The sequence below is a fragment of the Thermobia domestica genome, chromosome 7 (genome assembly GCF_964235325.1).
Source record: "Thermobia domestica chromosome 7, izTheDome1.hap1.1, whole genome shotgun sequence".
Classification (NCBI taxonomy): Eukaryota; Metazoa; Arthropoda; class Insecta; order Zygentoma; family Lepismatidae; genus Thermobia; species Thermobia domestica.
In genome coordinates this window covers 39,164,819-39,192,595 of record NC_137460.1, presented here as the reverse complement: position 1 = coordinate 39,192,595, position 27,777 = coordinate 39,164,819, and the positions used below count along the sequence as shown (strand labels likewise).

At 36.8% G+C, this 27,777-nt stretch overlaps 1 protein-coding gene across 5 annotated transcripts in view; it reads left to right on the top strand.

Moving 5' to 3' along the window:
• Positions 1 to 15,988, top strand: part of LOC145690016 (tudor domain-containing protein 5-like) — a 124,918-nt gene extending 108,930 nt beyond the window's left edge. For 4 of the 5 annotated variants that reach the window (XM_081764500.1, XM_081764496.1, XM_081764497.1 and 1 more), the window contains exons 16-18: positions 2,182 to 2,299; positions 5,958 to 6,022; positions 14,400 to 15,988. In XM_081764500.1, the coding sequence (XP_081620626.1) occupies positions 2,182 to 2,299; positions 5,958 to 6,008 (169 nt within the window). In that variant the 3' untranslated portion in view covers positions 6,009 to 6,022; positions 14,400 to 15,988. Of the gene's footprint in view, positions 1 to 2,181; positions 2,300 to 5,957; positions 6,023 to 14,396 lie in introns of all 5 variants that reach the window. The other variant, XM_081764499.1, reaches the window with a different exon arrangement.
• The last annotated feature ends 11,789 nt before the right edge of the window (positions 15,989 to 27,777 follow it).

Genomic DNA, 27,777 nt, shown 5'->3' with positions numbered 1-27,777 from the left:
TATTATTCAATGTCATCCACCACGTCGTAATAATTAATTTCTAATTGAAGTCGCCAAAAAATATTTATGTCCAATCCAAGATTTAAGCACAAAATTATGAATTCCAACTAATCACAGGAGAAAAGTAATACGTTAGAATTTAGTATACTTTAGCCGAAACAAAAGCCTCCTATGATAGTGAATATTCCTAATTTTACGTTACTCCATTTTTACTTTTTTTCAATTTAATTCAATTTAAACATAACCTAAAGGGAGCAAAGATAGGCACAAGTGCCTCTTTCTTACCTGTTCCACTAACTAAATTGTAAACGCCCAGTCGACGAGGTCCACAATTCAGCCAGCAGATGTCAGGTCAAACAGTGACATCTTAGTCAAGGCTTAGACTCAGCTCACCCTGGCGTTAAAAACGCGAACCATATAACCAATGCGAGCATTTACTGTCACAAAAGATGGAATACAATTTCTTTTGAAAAAACATTTACATTTTTTTTCTTATAGAGACCAACGAAAATTCACGTTACAGTTAGAAATCAGTCCGAAGCCGAACCGGTGCACAGTGTTGCTGTTACTCTTGCTCGCTGTTCCTCGATGGTGCATTCGTGAAGTCTTTCGTTTATACGTACGATGTGTTTGCTCCACGAAAATAGATTGCATGGGGCAGTGATGGATACTCGTACTTCACGTCACTTCAGATGTACTCAGTGACGTGAGATACACCAATCTTAGTTTATTCCTGAAAAAAAATGAAATTGACTTTATTTTTTTTATTTACCCTTGTATATAGGTAGAATTAGAACCGTTCTAAAGTCTTTCCAGCCTTAGAACAAAGTAGACGTAAACAAAGCGAAATTGCGTGGCAGCGAGAGACGTGAACATCAAGATCGTCTGCTAGCTTAGTGTCGACGCATAATTTCCGAAGTGTAAAGCTATGTTGATTGGTAAATAATTAACGCACTGACACACTGCTGCTATGCTGGAAATATATATTTTGGTTGGGTATGTGGTATGTGGTTTAAATATACATCATTGGTTCTCAACTAGCGGGTCAACAACAAAGGGAAGTTAATGAAGGAAGTGATGAGAAATAATTATTCAGTATTTTCCATCTAAAATTGAATGCACCAAAGAAACGTATGATATTGAACCACTCAGGGAAAGAGGAGATGGGATTGAGTTCGTAGGGTTTTGCAAAGGGAGGCACTAGGTAAGGAAGTGAGACAATTTACAAAATGTCTTGTGCAAATGCTGTCATATTTGGACTCCTTCTGACATGGTACATTTGTGTCCTATATATATATATGCTTCAACTAAATACCCCTATTAGGTTAGTGTAAATGAAATGTCCACTTTGACGTCTGGTTGGAAACTTATTTTACCAACACAAAACAGACTAAAATCACACGTCTAACGTCATAAACAATACAGCAAAAGACTGAGGTACTCAGACAATTAGGGAGCAATGCATTGTTGAACAGGATGGTATGAAAATGCACCAAACATAACTGCAAATGACGTGTCTTTCCGAATTCAAATTGAGACATTCGTAAAACAGTGAATATGATCCAGGAATAGCGCATTGTTTGGCGCTCGTGTGTCGAATTTCGTTCCTGTGACCACAGGATTGCAAAATGACCCACATATGCACCGAGCAACATAAAGTTCAAATGAGCTCCTCAGGAACAGACCCTCTGGAGTATTCGTGTGCCATTGCAGTCGAGTTAGGGCACACCATATCACAGTTATTCAGTGGCTCTACTTAATCGGTAGAGTGAAGAATTGGGAAATTATGGGTGTTTTATACTTTGACCGGTGTGCAGTTCTCGGAGTGTAAAGAATAAACGGAAAAGTTTCCTGCATGCAGTTATCACTTCAGGTGAAAAACGGATCTTCTATATAAGCGTAAACAGTCTGAACAATGGTTGAATCGTGATCAACGTCCAGGATGTTGTGTACCACCTCTCCACCCACAGGTGTTGACTAGCGATGAAAAAAGTGTGATTGCAGACTACAACCATTTGATTAATCAGTTTTTATTTTATTGTAGTTTTGTAGTTTTTATTTTATTTTCTTTCTTTCTTTGAAAATGCCACACATAGGGCTGACATTTCGTTCTTACCAATCTAATAATTATATTTAAAACTGGAGTATTAAAATAGTTTGTTCTACCATTTTATTTTAAAGGTATTCTGTGAATGGTGTCAAGGAGAATTGTAATGAAGTCCATTTGTGCCCTCTCAACTACGTGCCAATTATCCTAATTTTGCTTGATATTGATGAAGAAGTGAAGGATAATTACCGGGTGAGTATATTAGTAGTATTTAAACCAGTTAAATATATTAATAATAATGAACGTAATCTTTTGTGATCGAACGACTGAATCGATTGACATGAATTTTTGAACATGGTTAATACCTATCTTGAAGTGAACTTTTACAATGTCACTTTCATTAAAATGCTTAAAAGTATAGGTTGCCGCAACAATGGGTTTATTAAATTATTACATAGAGCCTTATCAATTTAATGGAAACGCATCAGATTGGCAGCAGTCAAGTGGCAACCGCAGTACTGGGTTCTTGGTGATGATGTGTTAGGGCATACTATGAAAGACATGTAGAGCAGTAGAACGGCAGTGTACAGTGAACTGAGCAGACGATTATAGCGTAAAATGGGCGACTTCTCTCTTTTCCAAGGAGAACATATTGTTGGCATTGTTAACAATAACGTCTTCTCCATACGCTGCGCCTCTGTGACTCTAGAATCTTCGTTACACTCGTGTGGAAAAACGTATCGAAGACACTCCATGCTTCAGACCCGAAAAAAAAGAAAGAAAAGGATAAGTCCCAGCAAAACCACAAATTATGTTACAGAGTACTGATAATTACAATTTGGTATATTCCAGCACTGCCATCACCGACGTCTGGCTAAAATGTCATGAAAATGAACGGCACGTATTAATGAATCAACCCAATACTACAGAGATCGGTCAAAAAGTAATATAAGTCCATCTTGGTAATGGTAACCACTAGAGAAGTGAAATTTTGTAGGTAGAACCATTGTCATTTAATATATGGTCCATTTGCATCACTGCATTGTAGCCATCTTTGTTTCCGCTCGTAAAACTTTTGACGTTGATCATTACATTTTTTTTTTTTTTTTTTTTTTTCACACGCAGTGAACTCTTGTCATCTCAAAAACTGTCCCCCACGCAGATGAACCAATAGAACAGTCAGGTTTCATCACACGTGATGACTCCATGAAAGCATTCTGGACAATACCTGGAGGAACTTTCCAGAAGATCATCACATACGTTCTTCCTGATTTGCATCATCTCCCTTGACAAGAGCCGTAGAACCCACCGACCACAAATGTTTCTATAACCCTATCATTAGTGTTAGCGTTGACACAAATCCTTTTGCCATACCATGTTTCCCATAATATGTGTCATGGAGATGCAGCTCTCCTTGTGGCTGAGTTCTTTAATGACTGACTGCATTTGCAGTGATTGTAGTGGTTGACGGTCCACCTGACCGTGGTTGGTCTTCGACGCATTACTTCGATTCACTGTTATCCTCGTAGACAAGCAACAACTTACCATGAATCGATGTTACTGAGTTATACCCGGATTTGTAGAGAAATTCGATCACTGCGCATTGGCATAACAGGGTCTCACGTTTATCATCCATCGCGGCTTATCTGCAATAACAGACAATAAAAAATATGTATAGGTTTGTTGGTAAAGGACCAATGCTTGTTTCTATGTACAGAATTTCATTTCTTTACTCCATATTGTATATATATATATATATATATATATATATATATATATATATATACAGTAGAGAAATGAAATTTTGTACATACATAAATACATTTTGTACGTACATACATAATTTGTACATATATATACATAAATACAACACTTGCGAGTTAATACATGTCTAAACATTATCATGTTTTAAAATGTTTAATAAATTTTATTGTGTGCAATGTAAGTTATTATTATTATTATTATTATTATTATTATTATTATTATTATTATTATTATTATTATTATTGTAGTAGTAGTAGTAGTAGTAGTAGTAGTACAACAACAACAACAACATCAAGGGTCGTTCAAGATTGACCGGGATTTTCGTACGTAAATAATCGATGAATAACCGGAACATGATGAAACTTGCGGGTGACGTAGTGTATTCCTTCTCGATTAACTAGTGCCCGGCATGACGAATTTGGCGCGTGCGCAGCAGTTGCAGCGAACATCGCAGCAAGCAATGTGTCTGTGACTGTAGAGCAGCGGTGTGTAATCTGATTTCTTGTGAAGGTGAAAGTTAAACCAGCTGAGATTTTCAGAAGATTGCAAGCACAGTATGGTGAACAAACGATGTCACGGACAAGAGTGTACGAATGGTGTGAACAGTTTCGCGAAGGTGACAAATGGTGACAAATGAAGCGCATGGACACATTCGCCCGACTGCAATCACGCCAGTGAATATCGCACGTGTTGAGCAAATGATTCTTGAGAACCGGTGAGTAACAGTGCGGGATATTGCTGCTGAGGTGAGTATCAATGTCGGGAGTGTTGAGATAATCATTCACGACCACTTACAATTCCGCAAAATTTGTGGAAGGTGAGTTCCCCGCACATTTGATCAGAAGTGGACAGGCTTGACTGTCTGTAAACATCTTTTGAATCGGTTTCGAGCCGAAGGTGATGAATTGTTGCAATCCATCATCACGTGTGATGAAACATGGTTCCACAATTCAACCCGAGAGACCAAAAGAAGCAGCATGGAGTGGCAGCATAAAGGTTTCTCGCCGTCCAAGAAAAGCAAAATGCTGCCGTCCGCTGGAAAGATCATGGCAAGTGTCTTCTGGGACATGAAGGGAGTTATCCATGTGGATTTTCTGGAGAAAGGGAGCACAATTAATGTCCAGTAGTACTCCACATTCTTGAGTGGTGTTGTACAAAAGTAAATTCGTAAGAAAAGACCTGGAATGTTTCTGGAAATGTCATTTTCCTCCATGAGAATGCCCGCCCTCACACGGCCAATGTGACAGCAACAACTCTGACCGACATGCGCTGGGAAGTTCTGCCCCATTTCCCCTACAGTGCAGATTTAGCCCCCAGTGATTATCATTTGTTTGCACCCCCCTTAAAGACCATCTGGGAGGGAAGAAATTCACGACAGATAAAGCACTGCTGAACAATGTACTCCAATGGCTACAACAACAACCAAGTTCTTTCTACGCCAAAGGAATCAGGGAGCTGCCACAACGATGGCAACGGTGCCTCGACGCGCACAGAGAATATTTTAAAAAGCTGACGTAGTTTGGTGCTTCTGGTGCTATCTGTTTCCTCTGAAGAAATAAAAAGTCCCGGTCAACCTTGAATGACGTTGTTGTTGTTGTTGTTGTTGTTGTTGTTGTTGTTGTAATAGTAGTAGTAGTTGTTGTTGTTTGATGTTTATTTTCTTATGTCCTTTAAAACTATATGGTTTTAAAATTTTAAGTCATGTTTAAGTAGTAGATAAGACTTCTTACAGTTTCAACTTCGACATGTAAAATAAGTTGAAATAAATACATAAACTTAATTCTTTTTCCTTCCTTCCTAAAATATATGTTCAGTTCTCATTCTTGGATTGAAATTTAATTTAGCTTAGGTACAGATAGTTTAAGTTAGAGATCGAGGAACATAGAGGAAACATTTCCAGATCCTAATTTAAAAAAAGAAAGAGAAAGAAATAATCTCATTAGTCCCAGAACAGGCAGAATACTTAATAATAATACTTATTATTATAAATACAAACATTTTGTTCGTATTTTTAAGTTGAAGATTTTCGTTACATGTTCAAAATATTACAAGAATCCTGATACAAATTAAATTTTGTTGTGCCCGTTAAGTTACTAAGAGATTGTATTGGTATTGCTTATAACAAATTTGTTTTCTTCTCTTTCAGGAGCAAATTAATGCTTTTGATCCGAGTAGTTCTTATTGGCAGAATGACTAGATGGATTCAGTAAGGTAAGAACAAGAAAGATTATTTTACATTGGAACGGTTGTGTCAGTAGTATATTTGCTTTTGGTAGGAATACTAAGCCTAGTGCAGGTGGATGAAATTCGCATGCGTTATTTTAAAATTCAGATTTTATTTCCTATACATTTAGATATTTTTTTTAAAAAAATCATTTTAGAAAGTAGTTTTTTTTTTTTTTTTTTTTTTTTTTTTTTTACGTGAGAAGAAACATGCGTATTTTGAAGAATTTGTTTTGTGAATTTTGTTTTTTCCTTCTCTCCGGTCAATAAAATCAGATTTGTTTTCCTACTACAGAGGTTTTCAAACTGTGCGGCGTGCCACCCTGGGGAGGCGCGAGAACTTTTTAAAAAATCCTAGAAAAGGAACATATTTATAATGCAACACGCATATGTCTTCATCCTTCTTCTTCTTTAGTAATTCATAGTGGACTAAGCCTTTGTATCATCTCTGTTTCAGATACGATCAGAGATGACCCTTTTACCTTTGGCTTAAACGTGTAAAATGCTTCTTAGAAGGACACTAACGATCTTCTACTTTATCTCTGTAGAATAGTTTGTCTTCGTAAATGTCTTTGGAATTTTGCACGAAGCCATGTTAGCTGAATTTTTCTTTCTCTTAATTTTTTTATTATTTTTTTGGGACGATTCTTGAGTTTTAATCTTAATCTCTTCTAAGTACTACCACCATTCACAAATAGTCCAAACCATTTTTCAGATGTTTCAGTTCGACTTGGTTCTTCCTTCTTTTGTTGCCATAGCTTGTCTTTGCTTTTTGTATTTTGCTACTCTGAGAAGAAAGAGAGAGAAAGATTTATACTGTTTTGACGTGATAAAGTAACTGCAAGTGTTTTTATGTGCAGGCGTTTTGTGTTAATTACATTAAGTGTAATAGGACGCTTTTTGTGGATTGATTCGCAGTGTATAAGTTTATAATAAAGACGGGTAAGGAATGTGAATTGGATAATGCAGAACTTAGTGGCTCACAGAAACCGAAACAGAATATGATGAACGTTATTTGGACTTCGGTTTTATCAGTACTACTGTTAATAATGAAGAAAGGCCTCAGTGCCTAATTTGAAAGTGTTGGCTGCAGATAGCATGGAACCCAATAAGTTGAAACGACATTTAGAAACTCTGCACACCACTTTATGAGATAAGGACAGGGAATATTTTCCCCGTAAAGCAACTGAAGTGATATGAAACAAAAGTACATTTTCTCAGCAAATGTCTGTGCCCAGGAAAGCTCTTCTAGCATAAAGTAAATCGTGTGGCACAATGCAAGAAATCCCACACTAAAGCTGAGGAACTGATTATGCCGGCTGCAATTGATATGGTCTTGATTGTGGTTGGTAAATCTGCTGCTAAACAACTTCAAAGTGTACCTTTGTCTGACAGCACAATTAGTCGTCTAATAAGTGACCATGCTGATGATGTAAATGAACACAGAATCCAGGAACTAGGGGGAAGGAATTCACAATTCAAATTGATGAGACAACTGATAGTAATAGCGATGTGAAATTTATCCGCTGTGAAATTCATAGCCGAAAATCATAAATTCTTGGTAAACCTTTTGTTTTGTGAGAATACCGAACTTGTCCACAATTTCGAATGACTCGTATGCTGTTGTTCCAAGTTCATGGAAGAAAACAAACTGGATTGGAGAAAATGTATGGGAATATGCACAGACGGTGCTCGCTTCATGTCAGGACGTTATCAAGGATTATAAGCTCTCATACGTAAGAAATAACTAATGCACTCTGGACTCACTGCATTTTACACAGGAAATCCCTTGCTTCCAAGAATCTCAGTAGTGACTTAAACCACATACTGTCATTAGTAATAGAAGTATGAAGTACGCAGAAGTCACCCCTAAAAAGCTAGATTGAAACACGAACTGTACTCGTATCTTGTGGCTGAAAATCATCCCAGTGCTGAAAATTTCATCGATTCTGCCTTTCTTCAGAAGCTGTCATACCTTTGTGATAATTTTGAGAAGTTAAATGTTTTAAATGCGTCTTTACAGTAGAATGATAGTACATATTTAGCAATTGCCAGACAAGGTGTTAGGCTTCAAAAAGAAGCTTCTGCTTTGGAAGAGGAGCATTGAAGACGGGAACATTAGTGACCTACTTTCCTACACAAACAAGTTGTTCGAAGAAACCAGGGACCAGCTAAATGAAGAAATCAAATCAGTGTTTGAGGAACGCTTAACGCAACTTTATGTCCAAATCGAGAAGTACTTTCCAGAGGACACGCAGCACAATTGGATCGTGAATCCATTCAACGCAGAGAATTCACCAAATTTCACCACCCAGGAAGAGGAGTAGCTTATTGAACTTTCTTCCGAGAGCATATATTGAAGACTTGAATAAGCATTACTGTTCACATCATACTTCTGCAGACTTAAAAAAAAAAAAAAAAAAAAAAAAAAAAAAAAAAAAAAAAAAAAAAGCACGTTGGATAATTTTTGCAACATGTTTTGCATTCCCATTTCTTGTGATTTTTTTCCTAATCCTGAAGTACTTGCGTTATCCACATAATCAGTTATTTCTTCTCGGTTTTATTCGTCAGCAAGACTGACTTTCAAAGATTCGCATTTCCTTGACAGGTCAAATAGTTCTTCTTTTATAGAATCCTTGGAAACTTTACTGAATTATTTTAGAAGTTGCGTAAGTTTATCGAAAGACGTGTCTGGAAGTTCTGTTAGTTGAAGTTTCTAGGGTCCACACACAACAAATCAGCCTGTAACTATCTATCTTGAAGATATACTTGAAATTACTATACCAGTATTGTGTTGAATGCTTTGATGCAGTACCTGGTCATTGATTCATCTTCATTCATAGGGAAACATTTTTCCACCTGTGCAGGTGAGTTGTCGGCAGGTCAGTAGAAACAAAGAAATCACACTCTAATTCTTCAAATTTCTTATGGGCCCATTCTGCAAATATTAATGCTGCATTTTTAACGGATTCAAAATCAGCTCTCTGCTCCTTAAGTGCGGACAGAGTAGTATGCATCATTTGATATGACTGCAATACATCAGCACCCTGTGTTAGGAGATAGTTTCACAGAGGGTCGTCACTTGAAATATTCTCAGGAGCACTTTTACGTTCAGAGTCGATGTGAACTTAAGAAGACCTTCTATATATCCTTCTACTTTACACGTAACGTCTGGTTTGATATTTTCTATAGAAGCAATCTCCTTCATTGTTATGATAAATACTCAATGCATTTTCTCGGTTCGAAAAATGGCCACACACTTTCTGCAAGCAGAGTGTTTGGGCCAACATCTTATTTCCGCAATAACTATAAGACGCCTTTGTTGACATTTGATATTCCAAATGTCCATTCGCAAATAAAACTCACGTATAAATACCGCATACCACAGGAATTCAGCAGAACAAACAATGACACAGATTCAATGCAACTTTTTGTCGCACCTCATATGACAAAATTGTGTATGTGAATATAACATCACACATGTAACTGATCAGGGCACATGGTATTTGGAAAACCCCGAATATTGTCCTTTCATGTTACTTGGCTATCGGTTGAATTTCCAATACACTTCTTAATATCAAGGTTCAACTTCTGCAGAATTTCCAGCAGTACATCACAGATATACTGGCCTGTGGTAGATATGCATTTTAGAATGGCAACAAATCGTTCTTTAACAACAGTTTTAACATCCCAAAGTTGGGTTACTTTGCTTTTGGTTACCTTTAATATACATATGGTCGGTTGAATAGTTTTTCAGACAGTACACACCATGCCCCTAACCAGTTTAAAACCTCGGGGGGTGGGGGGTGGCCATGTTTAAGGAAATATAGGCAGTCCTTTAGCAAAATATACATCGCAAGAAAGTAGAAGGAAAGTAGGAAGAAATGCCTCACAGAACACGGTGTCACATATTATTATGAAAGAGAATGCACAACAGCGTGTAGAAAACAGAAACTCCAATCATGGGATACATGAATGGGAAGTACCTTACGGGCCACCCTATAGAAGCGATTAAGGCATTGGTTCATTGTCTTTCTCTTGTATCAAAAAATTATTACTGGAATAATTTTCAAAATAATCTAACCCTAATTCCAAATGCAAAATAATATATAACAAGTTATGCTTACACAGAGACGTGGGAAGTGTTTGTGTTTACGGTCGGGATAGGGTAGTCTGATTAAGCTTTCAGAAACCCGGAAATTCAACCGGTTTTTTACGTATGCGTCTCACTTAAAATATGTTCTTTGGTTTCCATTACACCGATTTTCTCGGTTTAATGCTTGTTCCATTCAGCTCGAAATTTTCTTTTATATGCTGCATCTAGGGGGCGATTGGGAAGGGGGGCGCACCGGGCACTGCCCGGTGGCCCTATTCGCCCCTGCTCATACTTCTGAACTAAATAAAAATTATTAGAGTGACGACCTCGTCTTACAGGGTTCTTACCAACCTGGAGAAGTCAGGGAACTCAGCTTATTCGTAAAACGTCGTGGAAAAGTTACGGAATTTCATAAAAATCTGGGAAAGTCAGAGAGAATTTCAAGTCGGGATTTTTATTTCTGAGGTATTATTTCTGTTTTTGCCTTATTCAGTTATTTAATAGGGAGTATTTTATTTTTTTAAATATTAATTTGTTTTGCAAAACTTCACTATCTACACACACACACACACACACACAGAGAGACTATATAAATGTACAGGTATAGTAGATGAGGAACCCCTGGTCAGGAAAAATATAGTTGCTTTGTTACATTATATATAGACCTGGAAATGTGTAAGTCATGTCCTGGAAAACTTGGAAAAGTCAGGGAGTTTGTGCTCCCCAAATAAGGAGAAACCTTCTCTTGGTACTTGAGGTGTAATCAGCGAGAGAGTGGTGTACCGTCCTCCAGTAATCGATTGTTTGGTGTTCGTGCGATTACGTTAGGGCCACAGTGGCTCTGCTTACACTAGTAGTGTGGTTGTTCTATCAGTCATACCAATTACCCTGCTGTGGAAACCCTGTGCCTCCCATCTTGTACACCATGGAAGAATCATTCGACCTCACAGCCTCACTATACGGTAGCGCTCGAAGTCAGTTGCACACTCAGGGTTTGCTAGCATTGCAGACATGGAGTGTAATGTGCACACAATTACACTCGTCTGAGGACCTTAAACTGCCAGCAGCATGCTTTTTAAATACATTATGATCAGCCTCTCCTCGAAATAATGTTACGTTTTACTGGCACATTTTATGTAAAAAAAAAAAAAAAAAAAAAAAAAAAAAAAAAAAAAAGTTTCCCTGTAAAACGTAAAACGATTTGTTTGGTTTTTCGTTTATGTTTAATAAATACTGTATAAGAAAGGATAGTCCTGAACACGTTTAAAATGTGTGAAGAGAAAATTAGAACTGACTACTTACACACTGTTAAGAACGCAACCCAGCGATGTAACTTAGCATTCAGAGAGAAAATCCAACAGATTGTGTTTCCATCACCTATCCGGCAATCCAAACGTATTGTTAAAAATAATTTTGTTTCATTATATTCAATTTGTTTGTCAAATCGGTCTTGATCACAACGCAGTTTCGGTCAATCGTGATATACTGATGAATTTTTGTACACAGACTTTCTGGTTTGTTTTCATGCATAGATTCACCTCTCAAGTGTTGTAAACGGTATTTTGCAACAACCTGTGTATTTTGTGGGTATGTTGACCCATAACTTCGACATATGTGCACCGACTTTGATGATTCTTTCTTTGTTTGGAATAACATACTTTTCCGATGGTCCCATGTACACTCATGTCCAAAATTATTGTCGCATGTCTATAGATATGTTGTTGTAGAAATATAATTTGATAACGAACTCGCCCGGTATTTCTTATAATGTTGGTATGTGTATAATCGGTAAAGACATGTATGTGGAAAATTTCATGTCAAAAGAACAGTAAATAAGAACAATAAAAGGAAAATTCTTGTCCATTTAGCAATATTTTGTTTTAGTCATTCTAATTTTCGTATTTAGAATTCTTTTCGTATGAAATTTACCACAAATATACATTTCCCGATAATGCACGTAGTATCAATATTAAAAGTACCCTGCAAAATCATTATCAAAGTATATTCTTACAAGAAGACAGTTCTAGATATACGACAATCATTACAGCCATGAGTGTACATTTTATTAGGATTTGGTCAGTTTTCAGAGCTACACTATGAAATACATCAATGCATTCAGTGTTAGTATCTTAATTGACTGACTTCATTGTATGTTCACCTATAACTTTTTGTTTGTTTGAAAGAGTATACATCCATGCTCATTCCGTGCAAATTTCGTTAAAATCTCATTTAGTGATAGTCTTCTCGGAGCTAGACCACGAAACTCACCAACAGTTGTGTGTGTTAATAGTAATACCGTATTTGTGTCAGTGATCACACAGAGCTTGGACGTACGAGTAGATACACCGTTTTTTGTATTCTTCCATGGAGTTCTCATGTAAATCTCAGTAAGATCTAACAATAATCTTCGGAGCTATACCATGAAAACTCTCAACGGCTCTCATTGTTAGTACCGAAATTGTATGTATGTTCACATATAATTTCGTAACGCATAGACCGATTTAAAAAAAAAAAAAAAAAAGTTCACCCATATTATAGAAAATTAATACCTTATTTTTAGTTAGTTTAGTACCTACCTGAAATATTGGAATGAAAAAATGGACAAGATAACCGACTTCATAGAAGGACTAGAAAGCAGAAAGCAACAGCGTTATTAAAAGTCTTCATAGAAAGCTCTAAAAAATAGAAAAGAATTCATTACCAATGAAAAGAAATTGAAGTCTGTGCCAAGCCAAACAAATTACCGTTGAAATTATAATTTTATATTAGACATTAATTTGTTTTGTTTGGCACAGACGCTATTTTTTTATGATAATAGTGAATTATTTTCTGCAGTTTAGCACATTTTAAAAGTAGGTTAATATTATTTTTTTAAAGTTTTATTTTACCTCCATCAAAAAATTATTGTTTTAAATACATTTTGTAAAAACGTTGTTTTTTTTAACAGTATTTCTTTTACAGAGATTATTTAGTACGTCCTTTCCATGCATGTAGACTCGAAGGACGAGCTGTGATCAAAAAATACGGTAAATAATTTTATTAGAAACCAAGTAACAAGCGTACATGGAATTTGATTTAATCTCCTTCAAAGTATGGTCCTTGGCTATCAATGCACTTATTCCAACGTTGAATCCATGACTGGAACCATTTCTGGAAGACTTGTTTTGGAAGGGCGTTCAGATGCTCTGTCTCATGATCCTCTCAATGTCAGGAATGGTGTCAAAACGTTTTTCCTTTAACCTGCCATCAGTCGCGTCTTATGGAGTAACGCCATCGGTCGCGTGTATAGATTTTTTTCTAACACACTATTTTATCTTTAATGCAAACAAGAAATCCATTCACGTATAGCTATCGCATCGCTATCGATTGCACCAATACAACAATGAAGGAGTAGGGGAGGTATTTTAAAAATAACTTCAGTGAAGAAAAGAGAAGAAAAAACGTTATAGCTAAAAATGTATTATTAGATTTTTTTCTAACGGCGGGACCGATGGCGGGTTAAGCACTGTTTGAATTTTGAGGTATAGCTAGAATTCTCATGCTGCTATATCTGGAGAACACAGCGAATGTGGACAGACAGGAATATTTTTTTCGGCGAAAAACTCGTGGATCAAAAGCAAGATATGGCACAGCGCGTTTTCGGGTGAAGAAGGAAGCCATATGCCCGTCGGTTAAAATTCTTTTCACGGACCCATATGAGATGTTTAGTTCTTCGGAAAGCTCTCGAATAATCATTCGCGTGTTTGAACAAATCATTTTTGCCTCTTTTTGCACGTTTTCATCCGTTTTTGACGACAAAGGACGTCTCGATCGTTTCTCGTTTTCAACCAACTTTTGAATCGTTCATACCACTTGTAAACAGTCTTCAATAACACAGGTTCCTCTCCATACACTGATTTTGACATTTCGTGAGCTTCTTTGGCATTTTTTTCAGCTTAGAACAAAACTTAATGTTGGGGCGCGACAGACACTTTTAACACGTCCTCACTCTTCTGCCTCTGGAAGCCCAACTAACATGTCACAACTCGTTCAAACTCGACATTGACTGTATCAAAGGTTTAGGCTACTAGGCTTACTAGTTGAAATGGATGCAACATCAATTCACCGTACTTCTTGATCACACCTTGTATTAAAAGGCTTAAAAAAAATTCCTGTCACCCAAAAGTTAACATAAAGAATACCTAGGAATGAAATAAATTGGTATAAAAATGGATTTTATTTTTTAAAATTACAATTTATTTCTTATTGATTGGCATATATTTAAAGCAGGTTCAGAAGAAGTCGCAGTAAAGAAAGGAAAGAGTAACCATCGCCACCAACATTCTGGTAGGACCAGTGCAGGAACATCATCATCGTTGTAAGCGTTAATCGTCCAACAGAACCTAAAAAAAGTTTGTACTATAATAAATGTGAACTATAACTTTTGTTTGTATATTCTTTGTACCACGTAAAATTCTTTGCTAAATTTCAAAACAGATTTCAAAATTATCGATGGTGGTGTTGCAAATACTTTCTTTATTCATGTGATATTTTAGTAATTATTTGTTATAAAGCTTCCGACACCAATATGGATTTGTTAAGGTCATTTACAACATTAAGATTTGAAAATAAGGGGGAAAAGTTTGTTATCGAAGATTAATTTTTCGTAACTTTTTAAAAATATTCTTTATAGAAATAGTTCAAATTTATATTGTGAAGTTAAAAAAACAAAATATTCTGCAGAGAAACAATCATTACAGTGGCGTCATCAGATATTCATATTGGAGAAGGCTTCGTCTTTAGGTTAAGCGAGTTTCACTTGAAAGGTACAAATAATTAATCAATTTAAAACTAATATTGTGAATAGTATTTATTTTGAATCAGTAGTAATGGATGTTTTTGTTGCTTGAACAAATTTAGAAACTAATATTCTTGTTTCTGACTCAGGTAATAAAATTCCTCTAACATTTTGCATATTCGCGGTAAAAAATTGTCAAGTAACAAAATTTTTAAAAAAATATTGCACAATTTTGACTCAACTTTTTTTTAAGTGGAAATAAAATACTCATATTTTGTCCGTTTACTGCTTATTCAATAAATACGGTAGAAGTGATGCAGCATGGTCTTCCGTGTTATCGGTTAGAGGAGAGGCTTTCATTGTTTATGGAGTTTAATCCCTCTCCCTCTTGTCCAATGATCTGGTGACGCCACTGTCCTTGTATTATAAACTTGCTATTTGTCGTGGTATAAAATTTTTCTTTGTTAGTTTTTTGTTGTAATAAATCCATTAAAAAAAAATATTAAATATTATATACAGGGTGCTGGAAGTTGATAAATAACAATTCGAAGATTGTAAATACAGTAGAATAGAATGGTGTGGCATATAACGGAGCAGCAGTAAGATAACTTAAACGGAAGTGGGCAAGTAAATACTGAGTTCGAAAAGTGGACAAGTGTTGCATGAAAGTGACAAAATAGTAATTGTTGACTGACGTGACTTACCAGTTTATATAGAAAGAATGCTTTTGTTATTTATCAACTCTATAAGATCTTTGAATGTATTGTGTAAAAGTGCTTCGTATTTGAATAGTTTTCTATTATTAAAGGTTGAAATGAAAATGTGATAATTTCACACCATTGAGTACAAAGAGTGATTAAATTTTATTTTTGTAACTCATGTCGTGGATTGAAAGTTCCTTCTTGTTCTTTTTTTTTTCTTTCCGTCTTTCGTAAACATAGTAATGCTATGTTGCTATGCATATAATAGTATTGTTTCGTGTTATTGTTTACAAAGTTGTCATTCATAACATGTTTTAGTAGTAAAAAAAAAACTTTCTCAGCAAGTGCCTTCTTTGAAATAAAATTTTTAGAAATAATAATGCCACAGTGCTGGCTTGACTTTTTCTTTTAAGATATATATGTTTTTTCTTGTTCCTGGCCCTCTTTCCTTACAGGACTTTTTCGTAATTGTTAAATTATACATATAAAACTTTTTATATTACAATAAACTAGTCTAGATTTGCTCTTAAAAACCTACCAAATTGTTCCATTTTTCTAATGTAAAAAAGTTAGTTGAACAAGTACTGCTTCTAGATTTGTTTGTATATTATTTTATTACAACGAAATAAATAAAGTTCTATAAAATATTGCGTAATCCATGGAAATGAACGAAAGCCCAGCAGCATTGGGCCAGAGGTCCCCCAAACGTGCACAGGTAAGAAAGTGTTACATGACATCACCGTGGCTGTAGCGCCGAATAAGTCTGTTCTCCCAACGTGAAGCAGTTGCTAAGTTGAGTGGTATGTATCGAGACCGTATACCAGCGAGCAGTTAAAGTACATTGTATTGGTGTTACAATAACATGGTCCGGAAACTGTAAGAAAGGCGAAGTATGACCCAGGAATTTGGTAGTGTCCAAAGCATTCATTGTTTTATGTGCATAAGGAGTATTCGAAACCTCAGGCAATCCTGTGGAACAGGTAAGAAGAGACCGATGTCAGACACAGAGTGCAATTGCAAATACTTCTAAGAGGACTGCAAGTGGCCCAATCTCATTCATTTACAGTGGCACATCGACTGCATAGAGTGGTTTCTTTGCCCACTCGTAATACTACGGCTATTATGTTGTATTCCAATGGCATCTTTTGCGGTAGTGCCAAAAACCTCAAAACTGAATCGAGGAGTGGGTCGCGTTCTTTTCTCAGATGAGAGCAGATGCAATCTGAGTAGTGATTCTGGATGTAGACTCATGTCCAAAATTATTGTCGCATGTCTATAAATGTGTTGTTATAGGAATATAATTTGATAACGAATTCGCCCGGTATTTCTTACAATGTTAGTATGCGTATAATCGGCAAAGACATGTATGTGGCAAATTTCATGTCAAAAGAGCAGTAAATAAGAACAATAAAACTAAAATAAAACTTTCTTGTCCATTTAGCAACATTCTTATGAGATTTACCACAAATATACATTTCCCGATTATACACACAGTAACAGTATTAAAAGTACCCTGCAAAATCGTCATCAAATTATATTTTTACAAGAAGACAGTTATAGATATGCGACAATCATTATGGACATGAGTGTACATTCATGTGGCGAGAGGTAGGAACACAATAAACCCAGGAACATTGTTGAACATGATCACTTGGGTGAGCCGGTATTCCTGTGTGAGGTGGCATATTATTACATAGGCATACCGATCTCCCAATTTTCGAACACGGTTTACTTACCAATCAACATTATTATGACACTGTACCAGGGTGCGAATTAGGCGATTTTTCCAAGGAGTATAAACAAAAAAAAAAAAAAAAAAAAAAGTTTAAACAAACTTGCTATAATCGTGCCAACCCTGCTGACAACAAGGATTAAACTTAATACAGTTGGATTTCTTATTTATGAATGATAATGCGCGACCGTATTGAACAGATGGCGGAGCTCTTGGAGCGAGAGGATATTACACGAATGGACTAGCTTGCCCGTTCCCTCCGACTTAAATTATATCGATCACGTTTGGGGTGATAGGGAAAGGCTTTTTGTAGACGTCCAGATGCATCAAGGACCATCTAGCATGTGCCAACAGTGTTAGTGAAGGAATGAAACTCCTGAGCACAACTGCTCATTATCACCAGTCTCATTCTAAACAATTAATTACATTATTGACACTCTAACGAATTTGTGAGTTTTTGAGGAGACTCCTACGTAGACTTGACTCCGAACCACTCCGTTAAAGTTGAATTTGAAATTTTAATTTTCTATATTCGGCGGTATCTTCCTCAGTAGCATATTGCCTAGACTCCTGCAAATAAAATCCCAAAAGATTTTAAAGCAGTCAGTTTAAGCACACAAAAAAATTTCCTAGAAATTTAATAATCACTTTTTTCTCCCACACTTAAGCACTGTTGTTTCGGTCATTAAAAAAAAACACAATCTTTAATTATGAAGCTGAAAAAAAAACGTAAGTTTTTATGAAAGAAAACCGCTTTTTTTTTTTAAACTATTACATAAGTAAATGATTCTAAACATAATATACTGACATTCCATAATTTAAAAATTCAGTGTTTGTATGAACGAACTGCGGGAGGAAAAAGTAATCATTAAATATTAGGTAATCACCACACTTCAGGAATTTAATTAGGTAATATGTTGTCGAGGAAGATGCCAGCGCGTATCGAAAATTTAAATTTCAAATTCCAACGAATACAGAGGTCAATAGAAGTTTTTATTCATTCATAATTTGTTCGGGTTTATTAATTCCAAACAAAGCTAAAGATGTTTTCTTAAAATTTTGACTACTAAGTTGGTATTTTTGCTAACATTATTTCTAATACATTGCGAGAAAAATAAATAAATAAAGTTGTAAATGTGTATGCAGTATCAAAATATTAATTGTAATATCACGAATGAATATTTTAAACGAAAAGCAATTTTGAGTTCGTTCTTTTATTCTGTAGCTGATATTTATAGAGAGTCTCCGAATAAGAATGATACTCCAAAAGACATGGAGAAAAACTATAGTGAGTGGGGTTATTGGACGATAACTCCACACTTTTGACCTGTGTGATGCACGCCGCACAGAACCCACAGAAATCCTTGGAGCACAGTAAGGGATCCCTGGTTCATTCCCAGACCATGAGAGTTTGTGGTGAACATCGTCGTCCATAGGCTTTCTCTGGATTCTCCCACATTTTCATTCCGCCAGTTGCTTCATAATTTTTCATTGAGTATACGTCTCCTTTATCCTAGAAGGCATACTCCCTAACAGCACAATATTACATAGCAGGCATATGCCTATCATGTTCCCTCGGGTACATGGGAATGTGTCCAATATGTGCCTTATGTACCTAGGGAACGTGCCTAGTATGTTCCCCGTGCCGTAAGCGTCAATGAACCACAAAATTACTCCCCCAAAATATGTTAAATCGCCTATATGCGTAATGTGTTTACATTAAGGTGTATCTAAAAAAAAACAAGTAACAAAAAATGTACCCAGGGTGGGCGCGAACCACCAAACTTTGGATTACTAGCCACGAAGACGATGAAGAGAACGTGGATTACTAGCCACGAAGACGATGAAGAGAACGTCACTTGTAGAGGGATAAATTGTTTAGGTCTTTTGAATTTGACTAACCAGAGTTCTCCTTTAACCGCGTATATTCGACGATAACCGTTTGGGATCAGATAAAATCCGCTCGCCATGTAATTTTATAAGAAAATGACGAGTGTCTATGTACTTTATTTCATGGTTCTACCATATTCACGTTCAAATGATCAGCGACAGTTGCCATCTAATAAAATTGATACGTTTGTTGTTTCTAGAACACAAACGCTTAGAAAAAGAAGCATCAAATGTGAGAGATGAATTTAGAACACCTAAATGTAGCATACCTAGCACATCTTGTGCTGTTAGGGCTCGTGGAACGTAAAACTATATATTTCATTTTTTCCACAAAAATCTAGGGGGAATACATATGGGATTTCACAGGAATGTTTGTAGAAAAAAAAAATGCATGAATTCGCGTTTCGGGTGCCACCTGTTCCATGTACACTCATGTCCAAAATTATTGTCTCATGTCTATAAATATGTTGTTGTAGGAATAATTTGATAACGAATTCGCCCGGTATTTCTTATAATGTTAATATGTCTATAATCGGCAAAGACAATTATGTGGCAAATTTCATGTCAAAAGAGCAGTAAATAAGAACAATAAAAGGAAAATAAAACTTTCTTGTCCATTTAGCAACATTTTGCTTTACCCATTCTAATTTTCGTATTTATAATTCTTTTCGTATGAAATTTACCACAAATATACATTTCCCGATTATACACATAGTATCAGTATTAAAAGTACCTTTCAAAATCATTATCAAATTATATTCTTACAAGAAGACAGTTCTAGATATGCGACAATCATTTTGGACATGAGTGTACGTCACCACTGCTTTCGCCATTTCTCTGGGCATTTTGTCCTGGTAAATAACAAGGCGAGATGTGTCGCTGCCATATGGGGATGTAATGACAATGTCATAATGGTCTCAAAATGTTTGTTTGGTAATAAGTTGTCTTTTTGTCCACACTGTAGTGTAAGTTTGCCATTATAAGTATCTAGTCATATCATAAATACTGTCACAAAGCTTGGAATGGCGCTGTAGGCATCCGGAGTGGCACAGTGCTGCCATCTGTATATAAAGCGGAAGATGCATGTAGTTGTGTGTGATTGTTCATGACACGTTGATATTGTACTGAGTTCTGATGATGTGGGGCAATTACGAAAATCGTGTAGCAGTAATTGCAATACACAAGGTCGGGAAGACAGCAGGTGAGATTTTCAACCTCCTGAAACCCCTAAAAATCAGCAAGAGATTCGTGTATCGCGCCATACAGCGATACACCGAGACTGGAACGGCAGCTGACCGCGCAAGGAGTGGCAGACCACGAACGGTACGAACCCCGCAGGTCCAAAAAGCAGTCGCAGCAAGAATTCGAAGAAATCCTGTTCGAACACAAAATGTGATGGCTGCTGACGCGGGAGGGTCCCATCAGTTGTCGCTCAAATCTGATTGCCACATAGCACATCTGATAGAGCATCATGTGAAATGAACATGAGCAAAATTTAAGCTGCTATGGACCAGAAGGATAGGAGCTACGGGGATTCAAAATTTGAATATCCGAAGAATTATATCATGGAATTATGTCCGTTTAAAACAAATATCTTGAAAACCGTTCGAGCAATTGAAACAAAAGTTGCACAATATAATGATCACAAAATGTCCTATCGAAAACCATAAATAGTGTTGCCATAGGCGAAGCAGTATTGCCAACTCAGCATATTTTTTTTTAATAAATAGCACCATATACAAGTGTGCACAGATTAAAAATGCACCATTATCACTAAACATAACAGTAAAGTGTAGTGGCAGAGTGTTGCACACTATTGGAGCTACATGTGTTGAAAATGTACAATACATACAGTATCAGTGGAGAAGTGTGATATGTGACAACAGATGGTAATAAAGGATCTGGATCTTATACTACGAATTGAGTTCAAATGCATAACACAGATAGCATAACATAGCAAAATGTCAGCAGTGTCACAAAATATTGGTGTATTTGAAAAACGAAATTGAGTGATGCCATTTTTACGTCCTGTGTCTGCTTCGAAGATATATAGGAGTGCAAAGTGGGATCCGAATCACTATGAAAGAGAAAGATATGAAGCAAGGTGAAAAGTACAACAAAAACATGTCCGAGGCGGGATTGGAACCCGCGATGCCTAATATGTCGGTTGGGTAGCCTTCTAGACTACACCGCTATCCGGTCCGACTAAAAACGAAATGAGGTAGTAATAAAATAATTATATTTCCAATGTGAATATGGTAATATTATAGTGTACAAACATAATCATATGGTATATAGAAGAAGAAGTAAAAGAATATGTCACTTAACACAAAAGACACAAACCAAGAAAATTGATAAGATAACCTGGAGAACCAGTTTACAGAATTAGAAAACACGTGTTTCTTTCCTTGCGTGTATCGTTTTGTTTTCGCGATATTCAAAGGGGGCGCGGTGGCTCAGAGGTAGAGCGTTCACTTCCGGTGCTTGGGGTCCCAGGTTCGATTCTAGCTCGCGCCGTGCGGACTTTGTGGTGGATAAACACCGTGCTCGTGGGTTTTCTCGGGGTTCTCCCGTTTCCTCCCACTTTCTTTATTCCACCATTTCACTCATTTCTCATTATCACCGTCTCCTTTAGCCTAACTGGCATAACCGTGGGGCGTTAAAGATTTCATTTCATTTTCTTCGGATATTCAAATTTTGAATCCCCGTAGCTCCTATCCTTCTGGTCCATAGCAGCTTAAATTTTGCTCATGTTCATTTCTCATGATGCTCTATCATATGTGCTATGTGGTAATCCGATTTTAGCGACAACTTGTGGGAACCTCCCGTGTGAGATGAACATCAGCAGAAATTCCATGTCTCGTGTGCTCAGGAGTGACCTACATCTACGGGCGTATAAGAGGCGGGCTGGTCACTTTCTGGCCCAAACATTAATGTGGCAGAGGGTTCTCAAATCAGAGAGACTGTTGTGGCGTTACGCCAACAATTTGCACAGAAAGATTCTGTTCACTGACGAAAAGGTGTTCACAATTAAGCAGGACTACAACACCCAAAATTACCTTGTGTATGCCACGTCATCTACTGCAGCTACTGAGGCAGCTCCAAGGGTTCAGAGGGCACATCATCCTGCCTCAGTGATGGTTGGTAGGGAGTGAGCTACTCAGGCACAACCCAGCTGCATGTTTGCGAACAAGGTGTGCCAGGACACAGTGCTAACACCTATAGTGAAACCACTGTCTGCACCATGTTCCCTGGAGAAAAGGACCTTCCAGCAGGATTCCGCTCCAGGCCACAAAGCGAAAACAACCCAGGACTGGTTGGCACGGAACGTCCCCGACTTCATTTCTACCGTTGATTGATCTTCTAGCAGCCCGGACCTTAACCCGTTGGACTACAAACTTTGGGCAGTCCTTCAGGCAAAGGTCTGCCATAAACGGCATCCATCTGTTGACAGTCTGAAACAATCCTTGACCCCGAGCAGTGAACAATTTTCCCATGGACGTGGTGCATAATGCCATTGGCCGGACAGACTTCGTGCCTGCATCAAGGCCAAGGGGGGACATTTCAAAAAGTGATTTGTGCGTCAGGTGTACAACATAACAATATAAAACATGACCAAAATAAATTGCCTTGGAGTCAATACTTTCTGTGTTATTCAAACTTGTGACAGTATTTATGATATAACTAGTTAGTAATAACCATAAATCCACGTACAAAACTTTCCGCACATTTACGTACTCAGTACGAACGGCCTCTGGAATCATGGGACAATTGATGACGCAAAATGGCGTTCGTACAACTTTCGACTGTTCGTATTTCCCACCGTCATATGTGAGGTATGAATCACCAACTTTAGCCTTAGGGTTCTTTACCAGTGTAAACCTTGCCCAATTATGCGATTTACGATTGCAGCGGAACGTTGTACTGCCATTGCTATTGTTCTTTGGGATGATGGATTTTCACGTTACACCAAGGAACAGACTTTTTTGAAATACATCAGAACTACGCCCAGGCCTCCAATATTTGCGATCCCCAAATATTAGAGAGACCACCAGCAGCTGGTCTGCCCATTGAGATTCACCACAACGTTGATCCCTTCCTTTGATACACGGAAGCTTTTTGTTCAACACGGTTTACTTATTTGGCTGTAACTGTAATCAATGTTGGAAAAAGCATCAAATGTCCCAAGCTCTCCCAACGAGGCTATACTGCAACCTAGCGTTTGAATTTGTTACTATAAACTTGACCTTTGCACAAATTCCAATAGATTTTTTTTTTCCTAGTGTAAACTCAGTATGGAATTAACCTATGATATATGCCAGTATGTGATATATGATCCGTTTACTTTTTTCGGACCGTTGAAAATACGGTAAAGTTCAACTATGGAAACGTTCGAACTGTATGACATCACATTTCATCAAACTACGGTAGACTTAAAGCTATGCGAATTCAATATTCAAACTTGAAGTAGTGCACGTATGAGTGCCGGTTGCAATAGAGTTGATCAAAGACGTTGCATCCACATCAAAAAGCCATTTCTCGTTATTCCTTACTGTTGTTGGTCTATGGCAATAAGGGTTGAAATCAGAAATAATTTATCTCAATCACTTCCGGTTTGAATAAAGGTCTAAGAGAGGACATAGAACCTATTGTTGGGACACTGAATCAATTGCAATAGCCGCATCTTGATATTTTTTTATCGTTTTTTTGCTCTACGAAACTCAGTATTGAAACCAAAAATTAGTAAATTTGAACCACATCCGGTTTTGGTAGAGTGTTGTAGATAATGATATATTGTCCTGAGACGCTGATTCGTTTGGAAGAAACTGCTTATCTGTTACTGTTTTCGTTTTATGGCGATAAACGTTGAAACCGGAAAGGGCTAATTCAAACCAATTCCAGTTTGAATAGAGAGTTACCGGACAAGATGAAACGCTTGGCGAGTGGATGACTTTGGACGCTAAATCGGAGTGGAAAAAGAGAATCTTGATGCTCTGATACCCGTCTACGGACAGACATAGCCGTTCTATAAAACTTCCGACACTTATGGATAGCAAAATTTGGAAGTCTAAAAAGAAAAACAGAGAAACTTCAATCTGAAATGGTGAGGACCGTATTGCATATAAACTTCAAAGTTTGTTACGTGTGATTTGTTTCTCTTCAATCAACTTGAAGATGTGAAACAACAGGAAAAAATATCGTGTGAAGAATTTTCATCTACTGATCCCTCGTTTGTCTCAAATATTAATGACTTTTGTAGGGCATCCATTTTCCTCTATAAAAGCTTTAAGTATTCAATTTACTAAACCGTCACAAACCATAAGATATTAAAAACTCATTATTTCTTGTGAAAAGCAACTTCTCGATTTCCTATGTACTACTACTACTAAAGAAAACTCATCTAAAATAAAACTCTTTTCATGTAACTAGAGACTGGTTTTCTGTGTGCAACATCTTAAAATGTATAATTTTTCGTCTAGTAAATAAATATGAACTTACTTTTCCCAGCTTGTTTGTACTACTTTCGTATTCATGATCACCTTTTGTAAGGAGAATTCTCCAGAAGAAAGAAAAAAAAAATGATTCAAAATATTATGAACTGTTAATATTCGACGAGATTTTTAAAATACTCCTTTCAGAGCCGTATTTTCTTTTATTCAACCTTGAAAAGAACTTTGTCAAATTGAAATAGCTACCGATTTGGAAAATAAACGTTCAGAAGTTATTCATATTTAAAAACTGCATACAGCGTATTTGAAAATTGAGCTACCTAAGTGCATATATATATATATATATATATATATGTAGTAGTCCATTCGTATTATCAGAATTGAACTGGTCAATGAGAAAGTTTAAAAGACTGAGCTAGTCATTACACCTAAACAAATCCTCAAGATGAGTTACGCAGTAGAAAATAAATGAAAAAGCCTTGTTTATTTATTTACCTAAGCGAAACGAAGCTCTTACCGTAGATACGTTCACCGTACATAACAGACCACAAATTATAATATATTCAAAATTTTACCCAGTAATAGCAGACGTTGATGACTCGTTTATAAATACAGCAATAGGCCTACTCCACGACAATATCCTGGAGAAATAGTAATTAAAACCTCCATTGGTTTAACACTGAAATTTGGATTCTTGAAGCTATGTATTGCATTGCCGCGGTTGAATCCATATAAAAATAATTTCTTTCTTTCTCTGTCTCATAGTTTTGCTCGACAGGGATTCAATATTGAAACTGGAAGTGCTTTTCGATTTTAAGAGTGACAGGAACAGAGATGGAGAACACTGAATGTTATGTATACCTTTTTTGCTGATACCTGTTGCTAGACATAGGGCCAACTTCTCATACCTATGAAGAGTACAGTTTGGAAGTCTTAGTGTACGGTACAGTTGATTCAGCAAAATTAGTATCACCATGTGGCTTATATTTGGCAACAAAATCTACATGCTTCTCTACTATTACAGTGGCGGACCCAAGGAAGGGCCTGGGGGAGCCAGGCCCCCTTGCTCAAATTATCCCCCCCCCAACACAAAGTGATACTGCTATAGGTCGACCAACGGTGAGTTGATGATGGCCACAAGTGAAACTACTACCAAAACATCTCTCGAAAACAGAGTTACCAACTGCAGAAAATCGTATGTTGCAATAGTCTGCGTTCCGAGTAAGACAGTTCTAGGCTCGTTTTTGTTTCTAGTACAGCAAGATCTAATTCACTGAAATCTGTAAGGTGCATGCATTGACCTCATTATCTGAACGTTCCTGACCCTTATTTGATTTTCTTTGGTTTCGACAAAGAACCACGAAAAAAAAAAAAAAAAAAAAAAGCAAAACCAGTCGGCACTCTCATTTGCTTCAATGTTGAAAGTCATACTAAAATAAGAGATGTTTACTTACAAACAGCATGCACTGCAGTAAAACATTACACTTGTGTTGGACGAAAGAAGTCTTCGTACATTACTTACTATAATTCGTACACTAAGTAATTAATATCCATTGATTGTGACGACATAGAACAAATTCATAACATCCATTAAATAATTTGGCATTATTATTATTATTATTATTATTATTATTATTATTATCTTAATATCGAGACGTCTTGTGTAATATACAGTAAAAGAAGAGAGCAAAAGTGTTTATCTGTCCTCTCTGTTGTTCGTATCCCAATTGTTTGAGAAAATTAAGATACTGAATACTACAAACACCTATTATTTGCTACTGATACTGGTTCTCCCTCTAGACTCCCTTCTGGTCTTGTCTCTAGTACGTCTAATTTCCTAACGCTCTTGGCCGTGGCAACTAAGTAGAAACCTGCTGCGATGTTAACAAGCGATATTAGCGAATTCCAAGAAAAACGGAGTCAACGTTTGGTAACTACTAACTAAAGCCTGGGAAATGTAAAAATCAGAGATTCTTTATATAAATAAATCCTTCAGAAGTATTTTCTTTTAAACGATTTTAACTGTAGCTTAATCCAAAAAACGCTACTACTAGAGAAATTCCGCAGTTCATCACAGAGTCAGTGTTACAATCTCCTGATTACTAACGATCAGGTAAGATACCGAGATGATACAACTTGGTCGCGGCAGTAATGCTATTTTGTGTAAAAGTGGTTGTTACTCTCGTGACCAGGTTATATCATACCGTTATCTGATGTTTAGTAATCAGAGATATAGGGGAAGTGCGCACAGTACCGGACAGTAGTAGTAGAGTCCGTATCCGATAGATGATAGGTGGTTATCATCACCATTGTGTAAGTTCAAGGTGTAGGTGAGCAAGTTGTGACTTGTATCAGGCCAGTGTGGAGCAAGATATTGGCGTTTGTAACTGAACTGCTGTGTATGTTGGTGCTGTATGTTGTTTTGTCAACTGTGTCGACTGTACGGGTAAGCACGTGAACATTTTCTTACATATATGACTTCTCTTATTGTGTGATGTACCCAAGAATGCTAATAAATATTGAATTACGGAAAGTATTACTACGTGATCCATTATATGTTAAAATGTTAATTTCCCAGTATCGGACAAGGACACAATATCGTCCTTACGGATATTTTATAATAGTAGCTTTTCTCGTTCTTGTTTTTTCCAGGCAAGATGGCAAGCAAGAAAAGGGGGAAATGGGTGGAAGAGGATATGAGGAAGGCAACGCAAGCAGTCATGGAAGGACAAATGAGTCTGAGGGTAGCAGCACGTAACTTTCTGGTACCTAAGAGCACTTTAGAGGATAGAGCGAAAGACTTGAAAATTGGAAACAATAAAAATGACTCCTCAAATGGGCCGTTTTAATACAACATTTTCAGAAGAAATGGAGACGCAGCTTGTTAATCATCTAAAGGACTTGGACAACCAATTGCTGTCAATGAACAAAAAGAAGTTTTTGAAATTTGTTTTCGATTTAGCAGAGCACCTCAAAATTAATCATCAGCTTAATAAAGACAAAAAATGTGCTGGACAGTTCTACTACAGTTTCATGAAACGTCATCCTGAACTGTCGTTGCGTATTCCTCAGTCGACGAGCTGTGGGGTTTAGTAAA